This window comes from Lepidochelys olivacea (genome assembly GCF_965140295.1).
Source record: "Lepidochelys olivacea isolate rLepOli2 genome assembly, chromosome: 11".
Taxonomy (NCBI): Eukaryota; Metazoa; Chordata; order Testudines; family Cheloniidae; genus Lepidochelys; species Lepidochelys olivacea.
The window spans coordinates 31,410,089-31,437,304 of NC_140421.1; the positions used below are offsets into that span (position 1 = coordinate 31,410,089).

Sequence of the window (27,216 nt, forward strand, 5' to 3'; positions counted from 1 at the left end):
TGATAATCAAGGTGGGCCATTTCCAGCACAAATCCAGGTTTTCTCACACACACACCCTTTTTTTCCAAAAACCACACACACAAACTCACTCTCCTGCTGATAATAGCTTATACAAAGTGACCACTCTCCTTATAATGTGTATGAAAATCAAGGTGGGCCATTTCCAGCACAAATCCAGGTTTTCTCACCCCCCACCCCCATACACACACAAACTTACTCTCCTGCTAGTAAAAGTTCATCCAAAGTGACCACTCTCCCTACAATGTGCATGATAATCAAGGTGGGCCATTTCCAGCATAAATCCAAGTTTAACCAGAACGTCGGGGGCGGGGGGGGCGGGGGAGGAAAAAACAAGGGGAAATAGGCTACCTTGCATAATGACTTAGCCACTCCCAGTCTCTATTCAAGCCTAAATTAATTGTATCCAATTTGCAAATGAATTCCAATTCAACAGTTTCTCGCTGGAGTCTGGATTTGAAGTTTTTTTGTTGTAATATCACAACTTTCATGTCTGTAATCGCGTGACCAGAGAGATTGAAGTGTTCTCCGACTGGTTTATGAATGTTATAATTCTTGACATCTGATTTGTGTCCATTTATTCTTTTACGCAGAGACTGTCCAGTTTGACCAATGTACATGGTAGAGAGGCATTGCTGGCACATGATGGCATATATCACATTGGTGGATGTGCAGGTGAACGAGCCTCTGATAGTGTGGCTGATGTTATTAGGCCCTGTGATGGTGTCTCCTGAATAGATATGTGGGCACAGTTAGCAACGGGCTTTGTTGCAAGGATAGGTTCCTGGGTTAGTGGTTCTGTTGTGTGGTATGTGGTTGTTGGTGAGTATTTGCTTCAGGTTGGGGGGCTGTCTGTAGGCAAGGACTACACATTATCATACACATTGTAAGGAGAGTGATCACTTTAGATAAGCTATTACCAGCAGGAGAGTGGGGTGGGAGGACGTATTGTTTCATGGTCTCTGTGTATATAATGTCTTCTGCAGTTTCCACAGTATGCATCCGATGAAGTGAGCTGTAGCTCATGAAAGCTTATGCTGAAATAAATTGGTTAGTCTCTAAGGTGCCACAAGTACTCCTTTTCTTTTTGCAAATACAGACTAACACGGCTGTTACTCTGAAACCTGTCATAGTTTACAGACATTTGCTTGCCTCTAGAGTGAGACAAATACTGCTAAAAATATTTCCAAAACTATTTGAATTTTTAATTAATTCACTTTGGCTCTGTTTGTACTCCTTTATACTTACTTTCCACTAGCATTCTAGCAAAATGGGTTTACCGGCAAGAATGTTGGCTCAAACATCAAATTTTAAGTGAACATTCCATAATATTTATTATAAGAAAATTCAAAGTTCATGATTACTGAATTTGCATCCAAAACCTGATTCTAAAGGTTATGCTCATCCAATCAGAAATCAGAAACATATCATGAGACCCACGTGGCCAACTAAACTGGCTCAAATTTCACATAAAGACTCACAGAGGGATGGTCATGAACAAGCTACAGACTGAGAATTGTGCACACAAATTATCTGGCAAATGATTTCAAATAAGTAAATTCAGAAAAATCCATTCACAGAAATTTGTCAAGAGAAAAAGCTTAAATTAATCAAATAAAAATTATGCCTGATTTATTCACTCAGCTCTACTTTTTATACAAAAATATTAATAAATTCTGCATTAACCTGTAACAAAAGAACAAGATAAGATATAGGCGTACCTGAAACAAAAAGCCTCACAGGATGCTTAGGGCAACTCACAGATAGAAACACTCCTATCTTGGACCCAATAGGGCCTACAAACTAGTCTTTCTTGGGGCATCATATACTATAAGAACATGTTTTTACTAGACTTCCAACGAGCAATTCACCAGCATTTAGAATAATATTTTATATATGTTATTTGTTATACCTTAAAAAATGTTTAGTTATCCAATCAGGGGGCAGAAAATACCATGTAAATTAGGTGACCAATCACACACCACAAAGAGCAAATAGTTGAGCTGAACAGTTTCTGCACACCCCAAATTATTACTTGAATAACAAAGACTTTTACAGTAATCTAGATCAGTTTGTGTATTAATCCCAAATAGAATAAAGGGTTGACGTAATCTGATAATGTATTTACAGTGAAAATTTCAACAAACTCTAGAGAAGATTATTTTTAAATTCTTATTCTTTTTTAGTGGATGATTCAAGACATTAGTGTCACAAGTGAAGAATGGAAAAGGGGAAGTAGAATAGAGAAGGGGAAGCAGAAAGGGTAAAATTAACTGCTAGTTAATATTTATCTGTTGCCAGGCAGGCAAGGGGGAACATTTTGTAGGGGAGGAAGTGCAGGATAAAACATTACTTTTAAGTTCATTTGTTTCATCTGGAAATGTATTTTGGAATATTATTCAGTATCTGGCACCTCTCAGATCACAGTATATTCATTATAGTTCATACTAGATCTCACATCCTGAAGCAGTGATTTCCAGTGGTCCTCTAACCTTAGTCTTACTCTCACTGTCTGTCTTTGAAACTTGTGTATCACTTGATTCTACTCCTCCTATTTTCTGAACCTTCTTTCAAAAACTCCCAGTCTGAGAGAGCGCTCAGGTAAGTCTGAAGCAGAAGAATAAAGATGGTACAATCATTAGAGCTTGGCCTAAGAGGTCATGTTTCCATTTTGGTTTGTCAAAATTAAAAGAGGTAGTAATATCCAGGTTCCTTTTCATCATAACCATGAAACTTTGAAGCGGGGACTGCATATGGACAAAATAATCTAGTTAAGGTTAATGGCCACAGACTTTGTCCTGAGTCTTGTGCCCCGAAAGCTCTGCATTCTCTGATCTAAACTTTGTTTATGAGGCAGGATTTTGTTGAGTCTTTCAGTATGAAAGTTCATTTTGGAATTCTTCAGATGACAAAATATCTCTTGAATAGTAGCACAATATCATCTCCTCCTTCGCTGAAAGACTAAGTTCAATAGCCTGCCCTTGTGCTGAAAAAATCGAATTACAATGCTGAGCAAAATGTTGCACCAAAATGGTAAAGTGTAACTTCAATCAATGCCTTTGCAAATATATGAAAGTGCATATGTGGATCTCTGTGTAGCTGTGGCTTCATAAGTGAGAAAAAATGTATTTACATCAGTGCTAAGTGTAGCTCAGATACTCAGCCGGAAAACACACAGAATTCCAAAGTATTCATTCTGTCCCGTCTCACAAAAGCTAGCCATTTCCAACTCCTGCCATGCACAGCTGTCAGAGAAACACAGCATTACCACTGCATTGTGTTCCCACTCCTATAATGCCTGCCACATGGAAAGAATCTCTATAAGTACATATGAAACAGTCATCTCTCACATATGACTCCAATACATATTTTATGTTGCATCTTATTAATTGCAGATGTCAAAGGAGTGTCTCAAATATTGTATAAACATATGCTCAAAGCAATGCCAAGCCAGAAATGGCTAATGCAATTTATACTGGCCACATGCTCACATGTATGTTTGTGCAGGTTAGATTGTCTGATGTTCATAATCCCCAGTGTGAATGTGAATCAGATTTATTATAGACTGTTAAGACTTCATGCTGGTAGCATATCTCAATTAATGTAATATCAGACCATGCTTAAAATCAAAGCAGACAAGATAGCGGGTCAATGTACTTCTGCACACTGTACCCCTACACATGTGCTTTTCTGTGTATTGTGTTGATTTTTTCAATGAAAAGATTGTACTATCAAAGCAGTGACAAGTGAATGTTGGTATTTCACACTAGTGCAGAGAAATATGACAAATTATTGCTTGCTATGAACACCCATTATTTGGATGCTATCATTCTCTCTCTGATCTGGAATTTTCAATGGGTATCATATAGTTTAGCTAATTTGTTCATTAGCCATACCTAATGTTCTGCTGCTCACACCTTTTTGGCTTATCAGTCATATGCAAGTCACTTCACCATGACAGCACCAAATGGCCACAAGATAGATTTTGTGCATAAAAGGATGTGTAAACAAAAATCAATTAAACTATAGCACACTCCTGAGATGTGTAGTGCATAGCTCATATTACCTTATAGCCCTGTGATCTGTTGTACTGATACCACAAACTTCTGGCAGGTAAGGCAGGAAGAATAGTAGGGAGAGTAGTAGCTTGCAAGCAATAAACTTGATTAGCTCTAGATGGTTGCCAGTCAGGAGACCTCTTTCTCTGGACCAAATTAAGTCTTGGCAAAGCACGTGCAACCCCAATGACTTTTAAAACACCTGTCTATACGTTCAGAATGTTTTTGTTTTAGCATTTTTAACAAAAATGTATCTTTACCTGTAGGAACGTTCAGACCAAACCAGTCAGAACCTTTGGAACTGTCATTTGATGTCATATTTCTCATTCTTCATAAATTTATGAAGCCCCAATGATGGCTAATACTGTTAAAAAATATGTAGAAGGCATGGTCTGTTGCCGGAGGAGCTCACAGTCTAGCTCAGATACTAGGCTACACCAAAAGGCAGTTGAAACACTGAATAGTGCAAACTGAGCAGCTGAAAAGCTCTCTGGAAAAGAGTTTTATGATGGGATTTTAAGTGGAAAAGGAAGATTGTTCAGATCGTGAGAAGTTGGAGGCAGAGCTGGGTGTTGGAGAAGAATGGAAGAAGGTATGATACCAATAATGGTTAAAATATACAAGGAAGGTGGCAATTAAGAGAGAACATAGGGAAGGATGGAAGAGTGAGAGGAATTTTTTTAATATTTAAGAGTGATTGTCTTCACTTGGAAGCTGGACATGAAGAAGAGTGGCTCTGGGATCTAATTAATCAGTGTTACTGAGTATTGGACTGAGTGTTTTTCTATACTGCATAGTAGAGATGAGGCACTTGCATTAGACATGTTTGCTTATGTGAAAATCCTATAATAAAGTTGTCTGTATAATAATGGAGTTGCTAACCAGCAGATCCGCTAGTATTGCTCTGATCAAAATGGAATTTGTTTATCTTTCTCCCTAATAAGTGCCATCTTCTTTGTATTGCATGTTGGGGCATGTATGTGACTGGGAAAGCCCAGGAGAGGCAGAACAAAGGATGAGTCAACATTCAGTTTTCCAGTTTGCTGCGATAAAATGATTTTACCTGAAACGAAAGCATTAACCACGGCAGGAAGTGTCAGCCTGAGCTTCACCCAGGTTTAGGTCTGTGACACCTAGCAAAGGTCTTGTCGTGATTTGTATTAAGCTCAGAACCCTGAGGACTCTACCTGAAGGTGCTGCGCACAGTAAAAATGCAGAAGAAGAGAGAGAGAGAGAGACTTATTCATCCTCAGGATCATCATTATGGTGAGGGATTCGAATATCAGGATGAGTTAACTTTTCTCCTCTCTCTTTCCCTCTATTCCCTGCCTTAGCACTATCTCCCACTCAGGTTTTGCTCTGTGCCTCTCCCTCCCTTTGTAGAATGAAACCTCCTCCCTCTCTCTAGCCTGCCCTCCAAGATGTATTTGAAATCCACCCCCCTCCAGGCATGTGGAAAACCCACATTATCTCCTTGTCTAATCTCCACCTTTAGGCTGCATGGCAGTAAGCCCCCACATCCTGCTGTGATTCTTTTATTTCTGAGACTCTGGCTGGATTTTGCAGCAGGGGGAAGCAGGCCAGAGAGCAAGAGCAGGTCAGATAGGAAGAAAAAGGTACAAATAGGGCAAAATGGGGCAGGGCTTTTTCTCCTTTCAGGGGTCCTAACCTGGACCCTCCTCAAATTGGTCATAAATTTTCCCTCTTCTCCTAGCACAGCGAATACTCAAGCACACATACAGCTCAGGAAAATGGCCAGTCTTAATCGTATAAGATATTTCTAAACTATCCAGTATCCTAAGGGCTTTAAGTATTTTAAATTCCATTTTCCCTTTTACTCATCAATCTTTTTCTCTAGTTTTGGAGTTAAGGCGGCTTGGGTCTCAGGAAGGAAGTGTGAATATTTCAGCTAAGCTTACAGTTTTTCAGCTCGTTGCAATAAATGTGCCAGAGAGACAGAAGAACAAACAAGTAGTTGGTGGATTTGAGCCTGTAACAGTTTGCTGCTTGCCCACTCTTTTGAGTTGTCACACTGTGATGATGATTCCAAAAATCTCCAGCTCCTCACCGACAACTTGACAAATTTAGTTTAACTATTTTGATGTAATAATCTAATTAGGTAAACGGGTTCAGTAACCGATTACGTTTTGCTAATTTCAACCATCTGCTTCAACATTTGCTCTTATGTGTACTAGATTTCAGAGCGCCTTTGCTCTAACAGTAATTAATGAAACTGTTAATAAGCTACATATATCATATTATGCTACAATAATTTATCAAAGGATAATGTTACAAGACAAATTATATTTAACAATTACAGAAAATGACTTACATCACTAAATGTTGCACACTGCTAACTAGTTTCTTTACTCTCTTCTTAATGAATTCCCTAATTAATTTAATGCACACTTTATGCATAATTTGAAATTTAAAAACATTGCTGGGTCAGGTTTTACCATCCTCTTTTACATGCTGTCTGCTTCTACAAGATATATATTAGCAAAACATGACCTCTATGCAAATTACAGAGACCTGCTGTTATTTTCATTCTGAGTCCTCATGAACACATTCTAAATTGCGCTCTCTCGCACGCACGCACGCTCGCTCTCTCACACACATGCACAACTTAGATAATGCTCTTTGGTATTCCTAAATTGTTTCTGTTGCTGACAGGAAGAAGCTAGCATTACATAATATTGGTCCATGCTTACAAACACCACTTTAGAATTAGATAATTATTTATACTAAAAAACCTAGATGGCTATTTTAATCCTTTATTATACAATCATTTCCATTTTGGAAAAGGATATTTTCAGTCTTATGTTGTACAGCCAGCTACCTACGAATGCAGCATTGCCAACCTCCAGAGTTCAAAAATCATGAGTCAGGCCCCAAATCATCATGAGATTAGCTTTAAAATTATGACGTTTTGAAAAAAAAATCATTTTGCATTCTGTTTCTTTGCCTTCTCTTGTATGAGCCTTTAGGATACACTCTAGGTCACATTTTAAAGCTTTTTTCTACAACCATGAGAGCTAGAATTTTTATTTTATTTTTAATGAAAGCCAATGTTCTCACCTAATCACATGGCTTCAAGAGCTGGGGCTTTAACTAGACCACCAAATATTTTGTGATTCAAGAGAAAATCAGAGGCAACCTTAATTTTGGCATTTCCTAACTTTTGAATGTTTGACTTTGCAACCTTCATGTTAACAGAATTAGAGTTGCCCATTCAACTAATCCCTTCCATAAACTATTTGACAATTGCATACTAGGTTTAGCTAGATCCATCAATATAAATAAAGCACTTCTTTCTAATAGGCATCTTATATATATATAAAATGTAGCATACTTATGACAAGTCTTGAGTTCTATCCCATCATTTGTAAACATGCTCTAGGATTTATCTGTGTTTATATATTGATTTGTGTCTGTTCTTTATTAAACAACCTGTGTTATAGAAATTATTTAATACAAATCTGTATTTTTTTTTATTTTGGAAGACAACTTTGATACATTTTCACAGTGTTTTCAAGTAGCAGCCAGATGTTTGTTCCTGTAACAAAAAATCTCAGATTCCTAAACATTTGTCAAGGAACAGAATTATCAGCTTTGCTCCTGATTTCCTGGCTAACATTTAGCAGTCTTTGCTACTTAGAAGTACAGAAGTTTCTGGAACAATATATGAATGCTGCTTACCACAGAACATGCACAGTACAGTTTTCTGCTATGCTTAAAATTACTTTGTTCCTGATAAAGACTGTGAAGGCTGAGCCACTGAAGGAAACAGTTATATAATGCTGTGCTTAAATAAAACCTTGACTTGATGTTAAATGACAAAACTATTTCATTCCACTAAAAATAAGTATTTTGTTATGTTGAAATAAGGTTTTATTTTGAAGGAAATAGTATGAACCTTGGAGTTATCATTGCATCCAGAAGCCAGAAACTGAAGAAAATTTATTGAAGTCTCTTTTCAGTTTATAAATATCCATCCTAACTCACCCAGTGACATAGTTCAAACACTTAGAATGTATTCCTGGAGCGTATACATAAAAGGTCTAAGTTGCTGAATGCTACAGCTATTTTCTGTTTCTTTTCTTACAGCGTTGACCCCAGAACTGACTACCAGGGCCCATTTTGGAACTTTGACATCTCAGATAGGTTGCCCAATTTCTGATTTCACTTTAATAAATAATAATAATTCATGCTTATCTAATGCCTTTAGACAGGTGAGTAGAAATCCTTATTACTGATTGGGAAGCTGAGGAGCAGACTGAATTGGAAACGGTCACACATAGCACATTAGTGGCGGAGCTGGAAAGATTAAGGCCTCGCTTAAAAAACATCCCCCTGAGCGATATAAGTTTCACCAGCATAAGTGGTAGTGTGCTTTGTCAGTGGGAGAGCTTTTCCCACCAACATAGCTACTGTAGCTCGTTGGAGGTGATTTGATTATGTCAATGGGAGAGCTCTCTCCTGTCAGCATAGAGCAGCTACAGGAGAGGTCTTACAGAGGCACAGCTGCATCGGTACAGTCGTGCTGCTGTAAGGTCTGTAATGTAGACATAGCTTTATATGCCTACACCATGATGGTTGGGGGAATGAACAGCAGAAATGAATGACTTACAGCCTACTGGGTGAGTGCTGAGTTCAGACAATGCTGCCAAATTTGTAGCCAAAGGAAACCCTAGGTCATATGGCCCCATCCCACTCAGGACTGCTTAAAATGCTAGCATGACATTGTTTCTCATGCTTCAATGCAACTTTGTGTGAATTATGAGCCGTTTTGTGCTGAATGAGAGCCGTAGAGTGATAACTTGTGTATCTAATTGGTCTGTCTTTCTCCTCTATCATGACATTACAAAGTCTCCTTTTCTTCTGTTTAACTGGAAACCACCATCTACTATTTCCCTATCTTCCTCCACAAATGCATAACAAGTCTGGACACATTCCCTGTTCTCACCTCCCACCATGGGATGGAATCCCTCCCCTCCCCATGCCCCACCTCCACCTCATCTCCAGCCAGCTGACATGGCAGAGCAGTTTGCTGGTAGGAAAAGAGAGCTGCACACTGAATTTTGAGCTTTCTGCCAGGAACCTAAATTGAGTGGCTTTTCAATGGGCCACAGATTTGTCTGAATTGGCCCTGCATTGAGCTATCTTCAAGTCACTAGCCCAGCCTTCTAATCATATTTATGGACAAAATACTTTCCACTCTTCATAGCCATTGTCTCTCATTTACAGTACACTGATTGATTTTAATAAAGAATAAACTATGCCAGTACTTTGATCCTTCTAGTTAATATGCCTCATTACAAAGGCAGGTGATAGGAATTTTCATTCTATTAGTCACTCTTTGGAACCTTGTGCAGGTCTCCTGCCAAAATCAGCTCAGCATCTGGCAAAAAAAAACCCCATATATATAATTATTCTGGCAGATTGAATTCAGCCTTTTGATGGGCAAGTAATTCACAAGTAAAGCTCCTTTGCAACTTACTGCTCCCAACACTCACTCACATTAATATGAAAGATATGGGCATATCTCAGATATAAAACTACAAAGTTTTCTTAGGAGAAATTCTCTGAATCTACAGATGATCAGAACAAGGTGGAAAAGAACTAGGAACCTCAAACCCCTTAATGTTTTAGGTGCCTAGAGGTCCCTGAATGGATTAAGGGGGAGAATTTCTGACCTCCTGCCATATGTGCCACTACTGGAAAGAAGATACTGCTCTGGTAACACTGACCAGGATCCAATCCTGCAAGGTGCAGAGCCCCTCCTGAAAAGGTCTAAATACCCTCAACACCCATTAATGTCCACCTTGCCTTAATTTGCCTTCACAAATTAACTGTCATTGTTCTAAGTAGGGTCTCATCTTTTGAAGGTGGCGCTCCTGGCGATAACATCAGAGCACAGCTGTTCAGGTAGGCAAGGGTACCTGCAGAAAAAACTGGAATGTTTGAATCTATTCCAAATCACTCTTCATACAGTGTCTTATAGCCACACTGCTTTAAAAAAAAAATCTATCTTCTCTTTCTGTGTGTCCTCTCTTCTCTTTCTCGCTTGCTTTTCCCTCAAGACTTCCCAGTTTTAAAATCTGTTGTTTTTAATAGTTCATTAAGGATCACTTGCCAGATATTTCTGAATAGCACAACAGGCTGCGGAAAGCTTGGGTGTTCCGTGCTTCTAATGAAAACATAATAAAGTCAGTGAGAATTAAAACAGAGATTTAAGTTATTGAGATGTAATTAAAAAATATGTGTCGGTATTATGAGCAACTTGAAAAAATTTTAGGGTACAATAGTACCCCAGCTCTAGAGCAGTCCATCGAGTTTGGGATTCCTAGAATAGCCTGAGTCATTTCTGAAAGGAGAATTAGTGACACAGAAACCCAGGATTTTCCTTCTACTCTATTTGTACAGAATTCCTGTTCACCTTGAGCAAAGAGGGCAAAGGCACAGCTATGTCCCAACTCTTTAGCCCTCAATAGCTACACTCAGACCCTTTCTCAAGCACACAGTGCCAATTCCAGTTTGTCCTCTGTGTGTTATCCCGCTACAAACACTAAGGGCATGATACATTTCCAACTGAAGTCATTCTGAGTCTTTCCTTCGTTCCTCAATGTGAGTTAAAGGTGCAACTCAGGGTTGCTCTTCAACCAGATGACCAGATGTCCACCCAAAACTCATACTGAGCTGGAGGCACCCTGTCTGGTATTGTCGTTGTATACAAAAGAGAATGCCCACAATCAACCAACATGTACGAAAAGAACACCATCAGGCTGCAGAGTGAAGCCAGTACTTGGATAGATGGCTGGGCAGGATGTGACTGCAGTAGCTAGCCCATTCTTGTGCTTTGTCACATTAGTATTGAAATGAAACATCAGCTTCATTTCATTATCATCTTTGTTATAACAATAGATTTAAATCATATATATGCATATAACATTTGCTTTAATAACACCATCAAGTACAGAGTGTTACCTTTCAAATATATTCCTATTCCCTTCTATAGATGAGGCCACTTTCCTTAAACGCATTTGGCTTTTCAATATAAATTGGAACAGATTAAAGACCTTGATTAACATCAACTTCCATTCCTTGGCTCATGTAGTTGTACCATGGAATATTGTAATCCTCTGTGAGAGAGAATTCAAGCCAACAGGTGATCTTGTTTACCCTGTAGAATAATGGGATTAGGCAATGTATGTCAGTCATTCCTGTAGGCCAGGATGCTGCCTCCACCAATGGTTGAGACCTGGTACTTCAGAGAAAAAGATAATTAATCAAGCCAGTTGCATTACAGTAGGGTAATTTCTTCTTGACCTATAGGCAATCACCTTGACCCTGAATTATGGGACTTGATTTTGCCTTACCTTACTGAGATGCAATACCTTAGATACCATGGGAGTTGCTGTAAGGTCACCTCCCCTCGTGAGGTCCTTCTGACAGAAAAATCACTGTGTCTTTAACTCCAAATTTCCTTGCCTGCATGGGTTTAAATCTGATCCTTAACACTATTTTAATGTACCACTAATGTACCTGGACTGAATTACTCTATTTGTCCCTAGAATGGCAGCTGACTCACATCAAGGAATGCTGTTCAAATACCTGGAACATTTGTATTCCCAAGCAGGAAAATGAGACACAAAGATGGACTACAAGCCATCAGGAAGAGTATCCCCGATAATGTCACGGCAAACCTGGTGGCTGAACTTTGTGACTTTGTCCTCACCCATAACTATTTTACATTTGGGGACAATGTATACCTTCAAATCAGCGGCACTGCTATGGGTACCCGCATGGCCCCACAGTATGCCAACATTTTTATGGCTGACTTAGAACAATGCTTCCTCAGCTCTCGTCCCCTAATGCCCCTGCTCTACATTGATGACATCTTCATCATCTGGACCCATGGAAAAGAAGCCCTTGAGGAATTCCACCATGATTTCAACAATTTCCATGCCAACATCAACCTCAGCCTGGATCAGTCCACACAAGAGATCCACTTCCTGGACACTACGGTGCTAATAAGCAATGGTCACATTAACACCACCCTATACCGGAAACCTACTGAACACTATTCCTACCTACATGCCTCCAGCTTTCACCCAGACCACACCACACGATCCATCGTCTACAGCCAAGCTCTACGATACAACCGCATTTGCTCCAACCCCTTAGACAGAGACAAACACCTACAAGATCTCTATTAAGCCTTCTTACAACTACAATACCCACCTGCTGAAGTGAAGAAACAAATTGACAGAGCCAGAAGAGTACTCAGAAGTCACCTACTACAGGACAGGCCTAACAAAGATAATAACAGAACGCCACTAGCCATCACCTTCAGCCCCCAACTAAAACCTCTCCAATGCATCATCAAGGATCTACAACCTATCTTGAAGGACGACCCATCACTCTCACAAATCTTGGGAGGCAGGCCAGTCCTTGCCTACAGACAGCCCCCCAACCTGAAGCAAATACTCACCAGTAACCACACAGCACACAACAGAACCACTAACCCAGAAACCTATCCTTGCAACAAAGCCCGTTGCCACCTGTGTCCACATATCTATTCAGGGGACACCATCACAGGGCCTAATCACATCAGCCACACTATCAGAGGCTCGTTCACCTGCACATCTACCAATGTGATATATGCCATCATGTGCCAGCAATGCCCCTCTGCCATGTGCATTGGCCAAACTGGACAGTCTCTATGTAAAAGAATAAATGGACACAATCAGATGTCAAGAATTATAACATTCATAAATCAGTCGGAGAACACTTCAATCTCTCTGGTCATTCGATTTCTGACCTAAAGGTCGCAATATTACAACAAAAAGACTTCAAAAACAGACTCCAACGAGAGACTGCTGAATTGGAATTAATTTGCAAACTGGATACAATTAACTTAGGCTTGAATAGAGACTGGGAGTGGATGTGTGATTACACAAAGTAAAACTATTTCCCCATGTTTATTTCCCCCCCACCCACCCCCCACTGCTCCTCGGACGTTCCTGTTAACTGCTGGAAATGGCCCACCTTGATTATCTCTACAAAAGGTTTTCTCCCACTCCCCCCCCCATCCTGTTGTAATAGCTCATCTTAAGTGATCACTCTGGTTACAGTGTGTATGGTAACACCCATTTTTTCATGTTGTGTGTGTATATAAATCTCCTCACTGTATTTTCCACTGAATGCATCCGATGAAGTGAGCTGTAGCTCACAAAAGCTTATGCTCAAATAAATTGGTTAGTCTCTAAGGTGCCACAAGTCCTCCTTTTCTTTTTGCGAATACAGACTAACACGGCTGCTCCTCTGAAACCAGTTTAGAGTGGGAACGTTTGACCACACCAACACCAGCAGTGCATTTGTCATGATACATAATGTGAAGGCAAAGTTTAAAAAAATGCAGAGGGTATACCACCATTCGCAGTGAATGAGTCACTCATTGCTGTACTGGAATGGGCAGGTGAAGTGCCAGATTATTGGAAAACACACTTACTGTTCTAGATTACAATGGTAAGCATTTCCTCTTAAATTATAGGTAATTAAGGGCCTAGTCTTGCCAGGTGCTGAATGCCCCAAGAGGTGCTGGGAACTGAGGGTCTCCAGCACTTCAGACAATTCTGTCGCAAAACAGTAGCAAAATCATAGCTACCATCTAAGGCCCCAACTGTGCAATCAGATCCACTAGCATCCCTCCAGCTTTGTGGAGCTTGGCAGAGATGCATGGGTCCCCTGTAGTGGAGCTGATGACAGAAGCAGGACCTAGATCTGCAGTTTGCACTGTAATTCTGAGGTAATTTGTTTTTTATATCTTTATGTTGTGTATCACTTTTCAAATGTCTCAGTTATTGTCCCAAATTTTAACTGTGGCAGAGCCACAGTACCTATGACTTTGGAATATTAATGTAAAGCTCATGCAGTGCCCAAGTCAGAAAGGTGCTGAGCACCTGCAACTCCCATTAATTTTAGTGGGATCATTTAGCACTTATCAGAGTAAGTCTCAAAAGGGAAGTGGATGGACGGTCCTGAAAGATAAGATTGTCTATATTATTTATCTGCAAAACAAGATGCAAAGAGGCCAATCTCACATTTTCCCGCCAGCGTTTCTCACACTCCCTGTGCCCAAGGGCCCTCCCTTCACTTGCTGGATTTTTCTATTTATAACAGCAACACTGAAGGGAAATGTCCTTTTTCTTTTTATTTCCATGTCCCTGAGAGAAGGCAAATAAACAGCAGTGTACAGCGCTGCAGCTGTTAATGCCAGTTTCACTGCTTAAATGTGATTTTTCTTGCCAATGTTTTCTCTTTTTACTTTACTTCCAAGGAATAACATGCCCGTGTGAGCCGTCTCCCTCTCCAAATTTCACACTTTGAGTCCGAATGCTGCTGATCATGTGGATATGACTCACCCAACAAAAATGTGACCTTGTAAACAGACTTCACCCCCTGACCTTTGCAATATCTGCACCCCACAGTGACGTCCAACTTCTGTAAGTAGGAAGACAGCTTTTTCACAGAGGAAATGGCGAATATTAGCCCTTTGAGCAAAATCATGAATTTTCACAAATTTGACTCAGAACAATTTTTTTGGAGGGGGGAAAAGAGGGGAAAAGACCAGGTTTGGAATGAAATCAAATTTGCATGTGTGCTCATGTGTGGGAAGAGTGGGATGGGGCGCATATGGAAGTTTATCCACGTGTGAAAAACCTGTTTGTTCATCTGTGTCTGTGATACATGTTTTTATATTCCAGCTGCGAGCTCTACCCAAGCATAGTGCCTTCTCCGAATTGCACAATAAATTTCTAAAAACATTCTTATGAAAAAATGTTGATGAAAGGAAAACAGAAAAGTGGCAGTATGGTCACTCAATGTATGCAGCGGATATTCCATATTTAACATGTGCACAGCCATAATCTATGCACTTCTGAAATTTTTGAAGTCCTATTCCAAAAATAATACAAAGTAGGTGTGAAAGAAACAAAAAATGGAAGATGAGCACCAGTGCCACTATAAGGACTGAGTTAAGCCTGTTTGGTTGATCTGAACTGTGCATTTCCATGTGGAAAATATTTGTATATTACTTCCTGTTTCTAAAGGTTGTTTTTTGCTAACTACAATGATCTTTGATGGGTTTTTTATACCTTTTAATAACTGATACATACTCTTAACCTTGCTTCCATTTTAACTATAGGGTCCAGTCCTGAAAACACTTAAGAATGTGCACAGCTTTACCCATATGAGGTAGTCCCATTGAAATCAAGCTAGGCCAGGCAAATCTGAGAAGTTTTCCCTTTAAAAGGAAAGGGTTGGAAAAATATCAGAACTGCAGCATCTTGGAAGCTCATTCTAGTCTTCGAAAGGTAAACACAGACATTTGGGATTATTAACCCTCAAAAAGAAATTGATTTGATTCCATCTTGGTTTTTCTGGTTTCTGTTACTTTCCACATGCATTTTTACTGTTTTTGGCTGGCCCCACAGTGGTGTGTTACTTTTTCATTTCCTTCTCTGTTGCTACTGAATCTTGTTGGGTTTCCAGAAATGTATTGCTTTTAAATGATTTGTTCATACCAGTATTCGAAAAATCTACAAAGATTAGCCACTGCAAGATGTTCACTCTTTCACTTTAATAACTGTATCCTTAACTTCCTAAATGTTAAGTAGCTTTTTTGTGTTGGCTGGTAAATTTTCATGAGAATTTTGCAAGGTGGTATGATTAGCTTTTTACAGAGGAACTTTAGAGGGGACTAGAAAGCCATTCTGTTGCTCCATTGCTTGTTGTCAAGGGGCCATATTCTACATGCCCTCCCCCCCAAAGTCTGAGTAATCAGGCTTTGTTCAGGATCAAATCAAGATTGCACACAAGGATTACACCACTCCAAATCCAGAAGCTGCACCACTCCTCTGCTGCCACTAGTATAACAAGTGTACTGTAATAGGTAGCAGCTGAAGCCTCTGTAGGTCCTTATTGGGAGGACAGGGTTAAGTCTGGAAAAGCAAGTAGCAGTGAGTAGATCCATTGGTAGATCCATTTTTAAAAAAAAAAAAATCCGTACATCATGACCAAAGATAGGAGCAACTTGGTCATCCACCGCCTTTTAATATACGATGGCTGATAGCAACTATTACACAAAAATATTGGGACCAAATATTAATGATTCAATTTACTGCAACATTGACTTGCACCTTAAAGCAAATGGGAAAAAGAAAAAAAGTGTATCCCTTTCTGCTAATTCCTGGCAACCCCTTCCTTGCATTTAGCTCCTGCATGTTAATGAATGTAAAACAGTATAATTTATTTTATATTGGTGACTAACCGAATCATACCAAGAAGGAAATCAGAGATGATTCCTGCAATCAATGGTTGGGCTGATAAGATTTTCAGATTGGCATTTGACAGAACTAATAACAATCTGAAAATGGAAACAAGTACAAGGAATACAGTGGCACATTGTCACCACACAGTAAAGCCATAATTACAGGATTTCCTTCTCCCTCCTGTCAGATTATTGGTGCACCTGCCTGCACTTGGCAGAAGTCAGTTTGCAGTTTCTGGGAGTCAGGCCTCCTGTTAAGAGTTTTTAGCTTGACTGGTTAGAGTCATTAGTAGGGTTATCATGATTGAAATCATAGGTGCCGACTCCTTGGGTGCTCCGGAAAAAATGGTGGGTGCCGAGCACCCACCAGCAGCCTCCCTATGAGCTTCCCCAGAGCCTCCTGCCACTGGCTGGCCCCATGGATCAGCGCCTCCCACTCCCTACCCGTGCCTACCGCCGGCCACAATCAGCTGTTTCGCGGCATGCAGGAGGCTGGAAGGGAGGGGGAGGAGCAAGGAACCAGCGTGCTCGGGGAAGGGAGTGGAACTGGGTGGGAAGAGATGGGGTGGGGTGGAGCAGGTGTGGGAAGAGGCAGGGTGGGGGTGGGGCCTTGGGGGAAGGGAGGTTGTGGGGGTGGGGCCTGGGACAGAGCCAGGGGTCGAGCACCCCCCAGCACTTTGGAAAGTCGGTGCCTGTGATTGAAATACAAAAAAAAAAGGCACCCTCTGAAAGCAAGCCTGCCATAACCCCAACCACAAGGCAACTCTGTAACCCTCCTGCAACAGCCACTTATAGTATCTAGAGAGATAACACAGATAGATAAGATTGATAACATCACCCATCTCCTCACTCTCACATGACTCAACCCCTCTCACACGCGGTGTGCTTGTGTGTTGGTGGGCAGACAGCTGCTGTATTTTCAACAGTTTTGATCTGTTATCACTTAAACTGCAGAAGTGGGAACACTTCAGCATCTTTAGCTGCATACAGAAAGTTTGAACAGTAGATATCCCAGTGTATTGTGATAATAATGCAAATCTTTAGACCCACGTAAAAAAGATTAAATTATTTTCCTCGCAACTGGCAAGTCCATAAAAAAACCCAGCCAGGCCAGTCAAATACCAGCCAGGTAGTAACCCTAGTCACTAGTGAATGTCTATCATAAGTGCCAACACCTCAGAGGCCAAAGGGGACATTTCCCTCTCTCCCCAGCTGTCAGACAGAAGGAATCAACAATATATTTTGTTTGCCCCAAGTTTGAACCATTGCTGGCTGGGAGACATTGCCATTCCGGCCCCAAAAGTGTTGCTGTGCATAGCAGCAGCTAAGCAAGCTCCCTCTCTTCCTCCCCGGGCCCCCTAAAAGATGATGAACAGAGATTAGAGCTCCTCCTACCACCTGAAAGGTAACGTAGTGCCACATCCAGACAGCACAGGGAACCAGAGGTGCGGGACCAGCCTCCTTGTTTCTTGCAGCAGAAGCAGGAACCCGGAACAGGCGCATCCCCTCCTCACAGGCCTGGAGCACATGGAAGGAGGCGGAGGGCAAATATTAGCAGGTATGGCAGGGTAGGGAGAAAGTTACTAGTGGGCGAGGGTCAGACATACCCTACTGGGGAGACTGGATGCGAAGTGGAGCGGGGAAGACGTAGCAGGGTGAGACAGAGCTAGAGGACACAGAATGCTGTGGAGGAGACCGGGGTTCCAGACCATGTGAGTGGGGGAGGGGGTGACACAGCACATGGGGGAACAGGACATAGAGCACTAGGGGACACAGCACATGGAGAGTGACACAGAGCTGAGGGTGGGGGCGCAGCGCCGGGCACACACACGCGCAGGCCAAGTCCTGCTCACACACATACTTTATGGTATCAGTGGAGGATGTGAGAATTCACAAGTAGAAGTGAGTGCAACCGTGAAGCCAGCTCCCTCCCCTCCCCCAGCGTTTCGATCCATTGGTCCCTCCTGCCTTTTTTTTTTGGCAGTTGCACCAATGGGATCTGCGTTCTAGTATGTGGATATGTTTGTGCTCAGGTGCTTTTGCTCAGCTTTTTTCCTTCACGTGCTGTGTTAAAGGGCCCTACCAAATTCGCGGCCATTAAAAACACGTCACGGACTGTGGAATCTGGTCTTTTGTGTGCTTTTACCCGATACAATACAGATTTCACAGGGGAGACCAGTGTTTCTCAGACTGGGGGTTCTGACCCAAAAGGGAGTTGCAGAGGGGTCGCAAGATTATTTTAGGGGTGGGTCACAGTATTGCCACCCTTATTTCTGCGCTGCTGCTGGGGGGCCACTGCCTTCAGAGCTGGGCGCCTGGGCAACAGCTGCCGCTCTCTGGTTGCCCAGTTCTGAAGGCAGTGCAGAAGTAAGGGTGACAATACCAGACCAGGCCACCCTTACTTCTATGCGGCTGCTGGTGGCAGCTCTGCCTTCAGAGCTGGACTCCTGTCCAGCAGCCACCGCTCTCCAGCTGCCCAGCTCTGAAAGCAGCACCGCCACCAGCAGCAGCGCAGCAGTAAGGGTAGGAGTAAGTGCAACTCTCCCCCCACAATAACCCTGTGGAACACCACCCCCCGCAGCTCCTTTGTGGGTCAGGAGCCCTACAATTACAACACGCTGACATTTCAGATTTAAATAACTGAAATCATGGAATTTACCATTATTTAAATCATATGACCGTGAAATAGACCAAAATGGACCATGAATTTGGTAGGGCTTGTTTATTTAGGATTCCTTGTTTATGCAAAAGTTTCAAAAAGCCATTTTTAAATCATATGTTCCCATGTCTACAGTTAAAGAACTTTAAATGCTCCTCCGCTCCTTTCGGCTTTTTCCTTATAGAACTATACCGTACCAAATCAAGACCCTGTCATGGCGCAGACTCCAAGGGACAAATTCTGCTTTCAGTCCACCTCATTAAGCCCTATTGAGTTCAGTGAGGTTGCCTCACTGTAACTGATGTTGGTATTGTGAAATAGGAACAAACAGCCAAATGCACTCCTCTAATATGTACTGCAAAGAAGAGCAAATGTGTGCTAAATATGTGAAATCTAGCCAAATCTAGCAACAAAAGGTGAACAGTTGCCTCTCCCGGTGTTGTCATCTCCTCCTTTGTTCTCTTTTTAGTTTAGATTCTGATTCAGCATGTGCAGCAGTGTTTTTCCTCATCTACACGGATACTTTCCTGAATTGAGCCTTTGATCATAGGCTCTTTGGGGCAGTGAATTCATCTTCTGCACCGTAAAGTGTAATGTACATTTATGGTGCTATATGGGTGTTAATGGACAGCGCTGTGGAGTGGGGAGTTCCTGGGATATTACGGGATAGTCTCCAGGGTGAGTAGACCTACAGAGCAGCTTCTTTGCATGACTTGCTTCCTTGGGAACGTGGCAGTGAATTCACCAATATTTATGCTGTTCAGAACGGAAAGTTAATGCTGGTGTAAACCACAGCACTGCACCTCCTACTTTACCCTCACCCCTAGTCTGGCTGAAGGGCCTGGGAGAGTACAGTCCTAGGGTGGAAGCTACTGGCAGCCTGGCTGTGGTGTGAGCTATGCTACGGTACAGTGACAGCATTGGACACAGCATGGAGAGGAAGGCACAATGCACAGATGTCCTGAGATCTATGGATCCTTGACCAGTCTGAAGTTAGTGGACACATACCCAGCCCCCTCAGCGACCACTAGCTTTTCCCCCACAATGTGATGGGTTTTCAGTGGTATGAAAGCTGTAGAGCCTTTGTCTTTGTTTTCCCCGTTTGCATCTTTGTGCAGGGACAGGGAAAATTTGGCTCATTCTTCTGAAAGTGTATGTCCATTTTTTTTGCCCTTCACTTCCTTTGACCCTATATAGAGCAGCTTTCTTCACCCTGCAGCTTGCTACACCCCACAATTCAAGTATATGAACAGTAGTTTCCAAGTTTTAAGCTAATCCATTTACTTCAAGTATATCTGCCTTCTGCAGTGAAGCAGGAGAAATACAAATACTCACTAACACACTGCAGCTGTACTTCTAATTATTATCCTTTTGTTATCTATTCCTAATGAAGATAGACAGTGGTCAGATGCTGAATTTTTGCTACATTATCTAAATGAGACACTGAGCTATATTTACCCATTGATTTAGAGTTACACTGGAGATAAAATGTCCTTTTAATTTATTATTTACTGAAGGTCAGCCAGTGCAGTATTAACATTACCTTAGACAAGAAGAGTTAATGAAGGGTTAACTTTTAATACTCTAAGAAAGTGTTACGAAACTGGAACTAAAGTATTGCCTCTGGATAGGTTGCTGTATAAATGGTTAATATACAGAAGAACTCCGAAGGTAAGAGCTGCACAAAAAGTTTTCTGGGTAATGGACTGAAGTAGTTTCCTTATGTGAGGAGGTGTTGAGTTACAGCAGGAGGAATGAGAGCTGGGTGGAGAGAAAAAACATCTGATCTGCAACCTTTCCCTTCTCTTGGGGCAACATGTATAATAGTTAAACAAGAAAAGCAATGGGAATATAACGTGGAACTTGTATTTGTCGTTTCTTCAGTGACCTAACGCCTGTGTTTACTGTAGATTAAATGAAATGCTGCTGGATTAATCATGAAAAGCTGAGGAGACGCAGATGCTCTGCTGTAAAATGCCACGCAGGCAAAGACTGACAGGCAGCAGGATCTGAGGTTTCCCCTGGATCACTAGTCAGACGTGTTCCAGGGAGCGGGGACTGCCGGCTCGCTAAGGTAAGAGGCCCAGGGGGGCAAGCGCAATAAAGAAGACAAACAAACTTTTAAAGATGAACAAGATCCGGAAGCTTTTCCGAGGTAGTGGGAGAGCTCTCGCGTTTATATTTGTTGCTTCTGTCATTTGGTTGATCTTTGACATGGCAGCTCTCAAGCTTTCATTCAGTGAGATCAACACCAAGGTTCTGAAAGATGAGATGATCAGGAGGGAAAGGGAAAGGTTCAAAGTTTGGCGAAACCTAGAGAAGACCCCTGAAGGCTCCAGAAGGGAACCAAAACCTCCCCCGAAAGGCTTTGAAAGGGGGAGATTTAGTAAGGAGAAATATAGAAATATAGAAGAGAAAATGGTAGAGGCTGAAAATGAAATAGACAAACAGAATGAAAAGAGAACACCAAAACCAACAGAAAAAAGAAGTATGGCCTATAAGAAAATTATTGTTCCATTTGGGACATTCTCACTGAAACTGCTGAGCCCCTATCCCTCTGTTCCCATGGAAAAGAAAGAGAGAAAAAAGCATGTAAAAGCTGTAAACTCCACAGACTTGCTGAGAACAAAGCAAACTGTTCCCAAAAGGCTTCAGCAGACCCCATTAGCTACAGCAACAGGGAGATCAGTAGTCAAATTAACACACAGCACAGCTACTGTAAGAAACAAAGTTGCAGCGAAAAAGAACCAACCTGTAACTAAGGCATCAAAGGGTATTGAGGGCAATTTAAAAATTGGGATTACAGAGAAAATCCCTTTGGCTCGATTAAAACAGGAATTGCAAACGGAGGCAAATCCCAAGGCACCTCAGAACAAACCGCCAGTACCAGATTTGCCAATTCCTGGGCAAATCATTCCTATAAAGCAAAACAGGATTGGGGTGAAAGCAATAGATGGCACCGAACACAAAGCAAACAGGAGTTTGGATGTACCTGTCAGCAAACTGGCTGCTGCAAACAGTGCTGAGAAAAAGGGATTGTCCACAAAGCTAACAGGACTGGGAAAGCTGCCAAAAGAAGACAAAACAAAAGCTGCTCATGAAAAGAAACTAACTTTCTCTGAAAATCAGTTTGTCTTTATTAGTAAAGAGGGGTTAAAAATCAACATCCCAACAACCCAGAATCTTGTAGCTGATTCTAAAAGAAATTTTACAGTGAGATTGAAAACGAGAAAAGAACAGCAAGTTATTAGCAACAAAAGTGAGGATGCCCCTAACGTGAACTCTGTAACCAAGACTGCTGAGCTTAATGGTCTAACTAAGAAAGCAATTTTGACTGAAGGTCCAGAGCTAACAAAAGTTTATGTCAGGTTAGCTGATAAGGAGCAATTAAGGAAAATAAATCGAAGCAGCTATACAGTCCATTTTACAAGGGACACTGGGATGCACAAAGTCTTAACAATTGATGTAACACTTTCCCCAAGAGATCCCAAAGCTCCCGGTCAATTTGGGCATCCTGCTGCAGTCCCTGATGATAAGCAAGAAGAAGCAAAAAGTAGATGGAAGGAAGGAAACTTCAATGTCTATCTGAGTGATTTGATCCCTGTAGACCGAGCCATTGAGGATACAAGGCCTGCTGGGTAAGATCTGTTTCCCCCTGCATAAATTATCTTAGACAAGTTTGAACTATGTATTGATCAAAAGGATTTGATCATGATGTGCTTTCTGGAATGCTTTTAACTTTTATATAAACGTCCCATAACTTCAAATAGTCAAGTGCTCTTTCAAAACTGCAGTGCACTATTAGTCCCATGAAAAGTATCAATAAAATATCTCTATATTTTCAGCTAATAGACCAATCACACTGTAGATAAAATTTTCAGAGGCATCTAAGGGAGTTAGGAGCCTCTACCTATTTTTAAAAGAGACTTAGGCACATAGAAACATAAATCCTGTTGACTTTCACTGTGCTTAAGTCACTTTTAAAAATAGGACTTGAGCACATTGGAACATTTTACCCAGTTTATCTAGTGTAATATCCAGCATTTAAGGGCATCATAAGCAAAATCAAATACATCTGTCATATGGATGTTTGATTCCCAAGTGAATTCTGTCACATAATTGGTCTAAGCACAGGACTGATACCTGGTAGCTCATGAGGGCTCATCCTTGTTCTGATATTGCCTCCCTGTCTGATCTTTTTATTTTCCTCAGTTTCCCAACATATATGATGGAGGTAATATTTTATACTCAGCTGTTACAAGTGCCTTGTAAGGATTAGTTGGCTGATATGTCTACTATGCTTTGAAGATGAAAACTAATATGTAAGTGCTAAACTAGTAGGATTATTAAATAGCAGTGTGCATACTCTACTTGACATATTGTTTGAGATATCCACTAGGTAATGCACCCTTGCCTAGGATTAATCTAAATGACCACTGAGTGGCACTCTTAGTCTAGTGAAGGACCCCTTGGCGCTCACTTTCTTGGTTATAGCCAAGGGCAGTTCTGAAAGACAGAAGTTTGTGCGTTTCAGGTTTAAATGCCTGCACAGGGCGAAAATGTAGATTTTTGTTTTTAAAATTGTTGGCAGTGAAACCGAACATTTCCTTGAAATTTGCAGATGCTCCTGTAAATTTCATTTTTGTGCTCCAGATGCAAAAGTCCATGGTCCAAATACAGAGGTGATGTGTAAGTTACTTTGCTGGTCAGTAGGTTTGATAGAGTCTAATTGATTCTAAGGGACTCTGACTTAGTGAATTGTAATGTACACATAGAGGACCTGGAAGAAGGTGCAAGTTAAAGTTGGGGACTGAATTTAATCTGCTGCATACTTTTTTACATCTCCCTATTAGCTGCTTTTCTCACTGCAACCTTCTCTCCTAATCTCTTGGTTATTGTACATTACATTTTATTCTCCTGGGGGAATTCTGTGCTACTGCACAAGTGGAGAATTAACATTCTTTGCAGATTTTTCCCCCCTGCGGAATAATTGATTCTGACGGTGAGGCGAAGGGAAGCTGCAATTATACCTTCTGCCCACTGGGGCTGATGGGCACCAGAAGAGAGGACTGCTGGCTCATAGGCTGGAGCAGCCCGCTGTAGAGAGGGAGGGGGCAAAGGCTGCTTTCCTCACAATTCCCTGCCCACAGGGCTGCTGGAGGGGTCACACATACTGGGGTTCAGAAGGGCTAGCAGGGGGACGGACTGGGGCAGGGGCACAGGAGCTAGTGGGGTGACAATATTGAGCCTGGGGATGAATGTGTGTGGGGATACAAGGCCACATGGGGACAGGGACAGCTATGCTTGGCTGAGTGAGGGTACAGGGATACATAGGGACAGAGGGAAGTGGGGTACACGGCCACAGGGGAAATGTGCATATATGCCTGGCTGAATGGGGGTGCAGGGATACATGGGGACAGGACAGATGTGCCTGACTGACTGGGAGAGGGTAGGGGTCAGACAGGGTCTACATGAGGGAGGCTCCCCAACTCCCTAACAATCCCTCCCGCCCCCCCAAAAAAACCCCAAAAAACCTGTGCTATACTTCTCTGCCCCACTCCCAAGATTCCCAAGACCCCAGGTTCACTCCCAGGCTCCTTCCCAGCAATTACTTCCCTCTCCCTCAGCTCCTTCATTACCCCAACTCCCCTAAACCTTTGCACTGCTTCTGAGGGGTGCAGGAAATATGTTTCTGAGTAATAATTCATTTAAACTACAATACAAAGTCCCGTATTAATATGCCTAGTAAGGAATCTATTTGTCAAAAAGCATTTCCTGAATCTTTTTTGTTTTCTGTATTGTTACAGATATACTTACTAAAAGGTATTCTGAAATAAATTACCAAAATAATTGAAACTGGCATGATTATATTGTGTTATTTTGACAAATAAAATATGAAGAATTTTGCAGAATTTTAAAATATTGTGCACAGAATTTTTAACTTTTTGGTGTAAAATTTTAGGTGCAGAATTCCCCCAGAAGTAAAACTGCATTACATTTAGACTCCCTGAGCTCTAGCCTGCTGCAACTTCATGTACTCACTGATTTCAGTAGCAGTTGCATGCATTTATAGCGGGATTCACTACTCCTCCCGAGTGCTACTTACAGCACTTTACACATCACTTCTGAAGTTGGCTCCATGATCAAAGGTAAATTGCTGCAAAGTGTAACGTACCTTTGAAGTGATGAGACATTGGAAAAAACTATGATTGTTTTTCACTCTGTATTCTATGAAGCACAGCAAGGCAGGGAAACTACAAGTGATATGAGGCAAACATAAAGAGCAAAGAGGCAACACTCATGTTTCATAGAACAAAGTTTTGTCTTGAAATAATTGTGAAGTGTCACCTGAAGGAAACAAAAGTCCCACAGAGACCAAAATCAGGATATTCTCCTTCCAATAGTATCAGTGCATGTAACAGGTATTTTATAGAACTGTAAGATACTTAGGTGATGAGTCAGAGCTCCCGGTAAGGCTAGAAAATGTGCATCTACCTTGTTATCACAGAAAACACCATGGCCAAACATGGGAGTGTTGTAGGCAACATAGCACCTAGGCAAACTGCCCATCTGATATTACAGCTTAGTATGGTATCTGAAAAGATAACAAAAACCATACTTGGCTATATGGAAAGTTGGCTGGAATATTTTGCTGGTAGCTTTTTCCATTTCTAGAGAGCAAAGATTTCCTCTGTGTTTAACTCATGGAGTATGTGGTTCCTAAGTTAAAATTTCCCATCAACATACTCTGCAATGCTTTTTAACCAGTGGTGTCTGATGTTGGGATAATAATTTGGGTGGAAAAAGAAGATGCAACCAAGCCCAAAAGTGTGTACCAACTGGGATAGGCCAGTTGCTAATTACAAATCCATAACCACTTAAGTGGATGCCTTTTTTTCAATCCACATCAGCCAGAACCAATCCAAATTCTTTGCTCACTGTCCATTGACAAGGAAGCAATACTGCATGCCCAGTTTTCAACCAGCTCCCAGTGCAATGAATGTATTAGAGAACCTGTTTGATAAAATTTTTTCTCTGAGATCTCCTAATCTTTCCCATTTACACCTCAGCTTCCCTTTTAAGCCATTCCTCAGTACTAAGCTAATGAACTGAACCCCAGTAACCAGGTAGGCTTTAGGAACTTGTTCCGTCAGTGACTTTTGTTTTTCTAGCCCTTAACACAATAAAAATAAAAACTCACTGAGGACCAAATCCACCCAGGTGCAGAAGTACACTGGAGGCCCCAAGTATAGAGGGACCAGCACAGGAATGGGAAAGATCCCAAGAATCCATGGAAAGAGAGATCTGGAATACACACAGTGGGATGGCCAGTGGATTTGCAAATGAAGTACTGGACAAAACCCATTTGTGGGAGTTGGCTAGCAGACAATGGATGCTACTGTACACAGAGGTCATGGAAAGACTGCATAACTGGTCTCCATCTTCTCTGAACTTGGTGGGTAGGATTCCAATCCCCTTCCCCTAACTACCATTGTAGTCCCTCTGTGCACAGCTATTTACGTGGGCTTTGTCATTAACCTGGATTTGATCCTGAGCATGCCCAACCCAAAACAACCTCGCTTGGTAGAAGAGCATCATTTCCTACATTCCACTCTGCATCTTGGCAACCAGGTATACATGCTAGCAAAGCCATGCATCTCAGCCACCATTCTAGCAGCAAAAGACGACATTTTAGGGTACCAACAGTCTTTAATCATCTGGAGGTGTCACTAGACACACTTTTTGTCAGTGTGGATTGCATGCTCTGACTCCATTGTACTCTCAAACTCATGAATCAAGAGAACTGAGGTAACATTTTCAGAAGTGCCCAAGTGACTTAGGCTGCTAGAGCCTACTGACTTTCAGGGCGTCTTAGGGTATGTCTACACTACAAAATTAGGTCAATTTTATAGAAGTCGATTTTTAGAAACCAATTTTATACAGTCGATTGCGTATGTCCATGCTAAGTGCATTAAGTTGGTGGAGTGTGTCCTCACTACCATGGCTAGCATCGACTTACAGAGCAGTGCACTGTGGGTAGCTATCCCACAGTTCCTACAGTCTCTGCTGCCCATTGGAATACTGGGTTAAGCTCCCAATGCCTGATGGGGCAAAAACATTGTCACGGGTGGTTTTGGGTACATGTT

The 27,216-nt window shown here is 41.6% G+C and overlaps 1 protein-coding gene across 2 annotated transcripts in view; it reads left to right on the forward strand.

The window, feature by feature from the left end:
• The first annotated feature begins 14,539 nt into the window (after nt 1–14,539).
• Nucleotides 14,540–27,216, forward strand: part of GALNT5 (polypeptide N-acetylgalactosaminyltransferase 5) — a 44,061-nt gene continuing 31,384 nt past the window's right edge. Inside the window, exons 1-4 of one of the 2 annotated variants that reach the window (XM_084643567.1) lie at nt 14,540–14,584; nt 15,286–15,454; nt 19,539–19,747; nt 20,980–22,707. In XM_084643567.1, coding sequence (XP_084499693.1) covers nt 21,197–22,707 — 1,511 coding nt within the window. In that variant the 5' untranslated portion in view covers nt 14,540–14,584; nt 15,286–15,454; nt 19,539–19,747; nt 20,980–21,196. Of the gene's footprint in view, nt 14,585–15,285; nt 15,455–19,538; nt 19,748–20,865; nt 22,708–27,216 lie in introns of those variants that run through there. The other variant, XM_084643568.1, reaches the window with a different exon arrangement.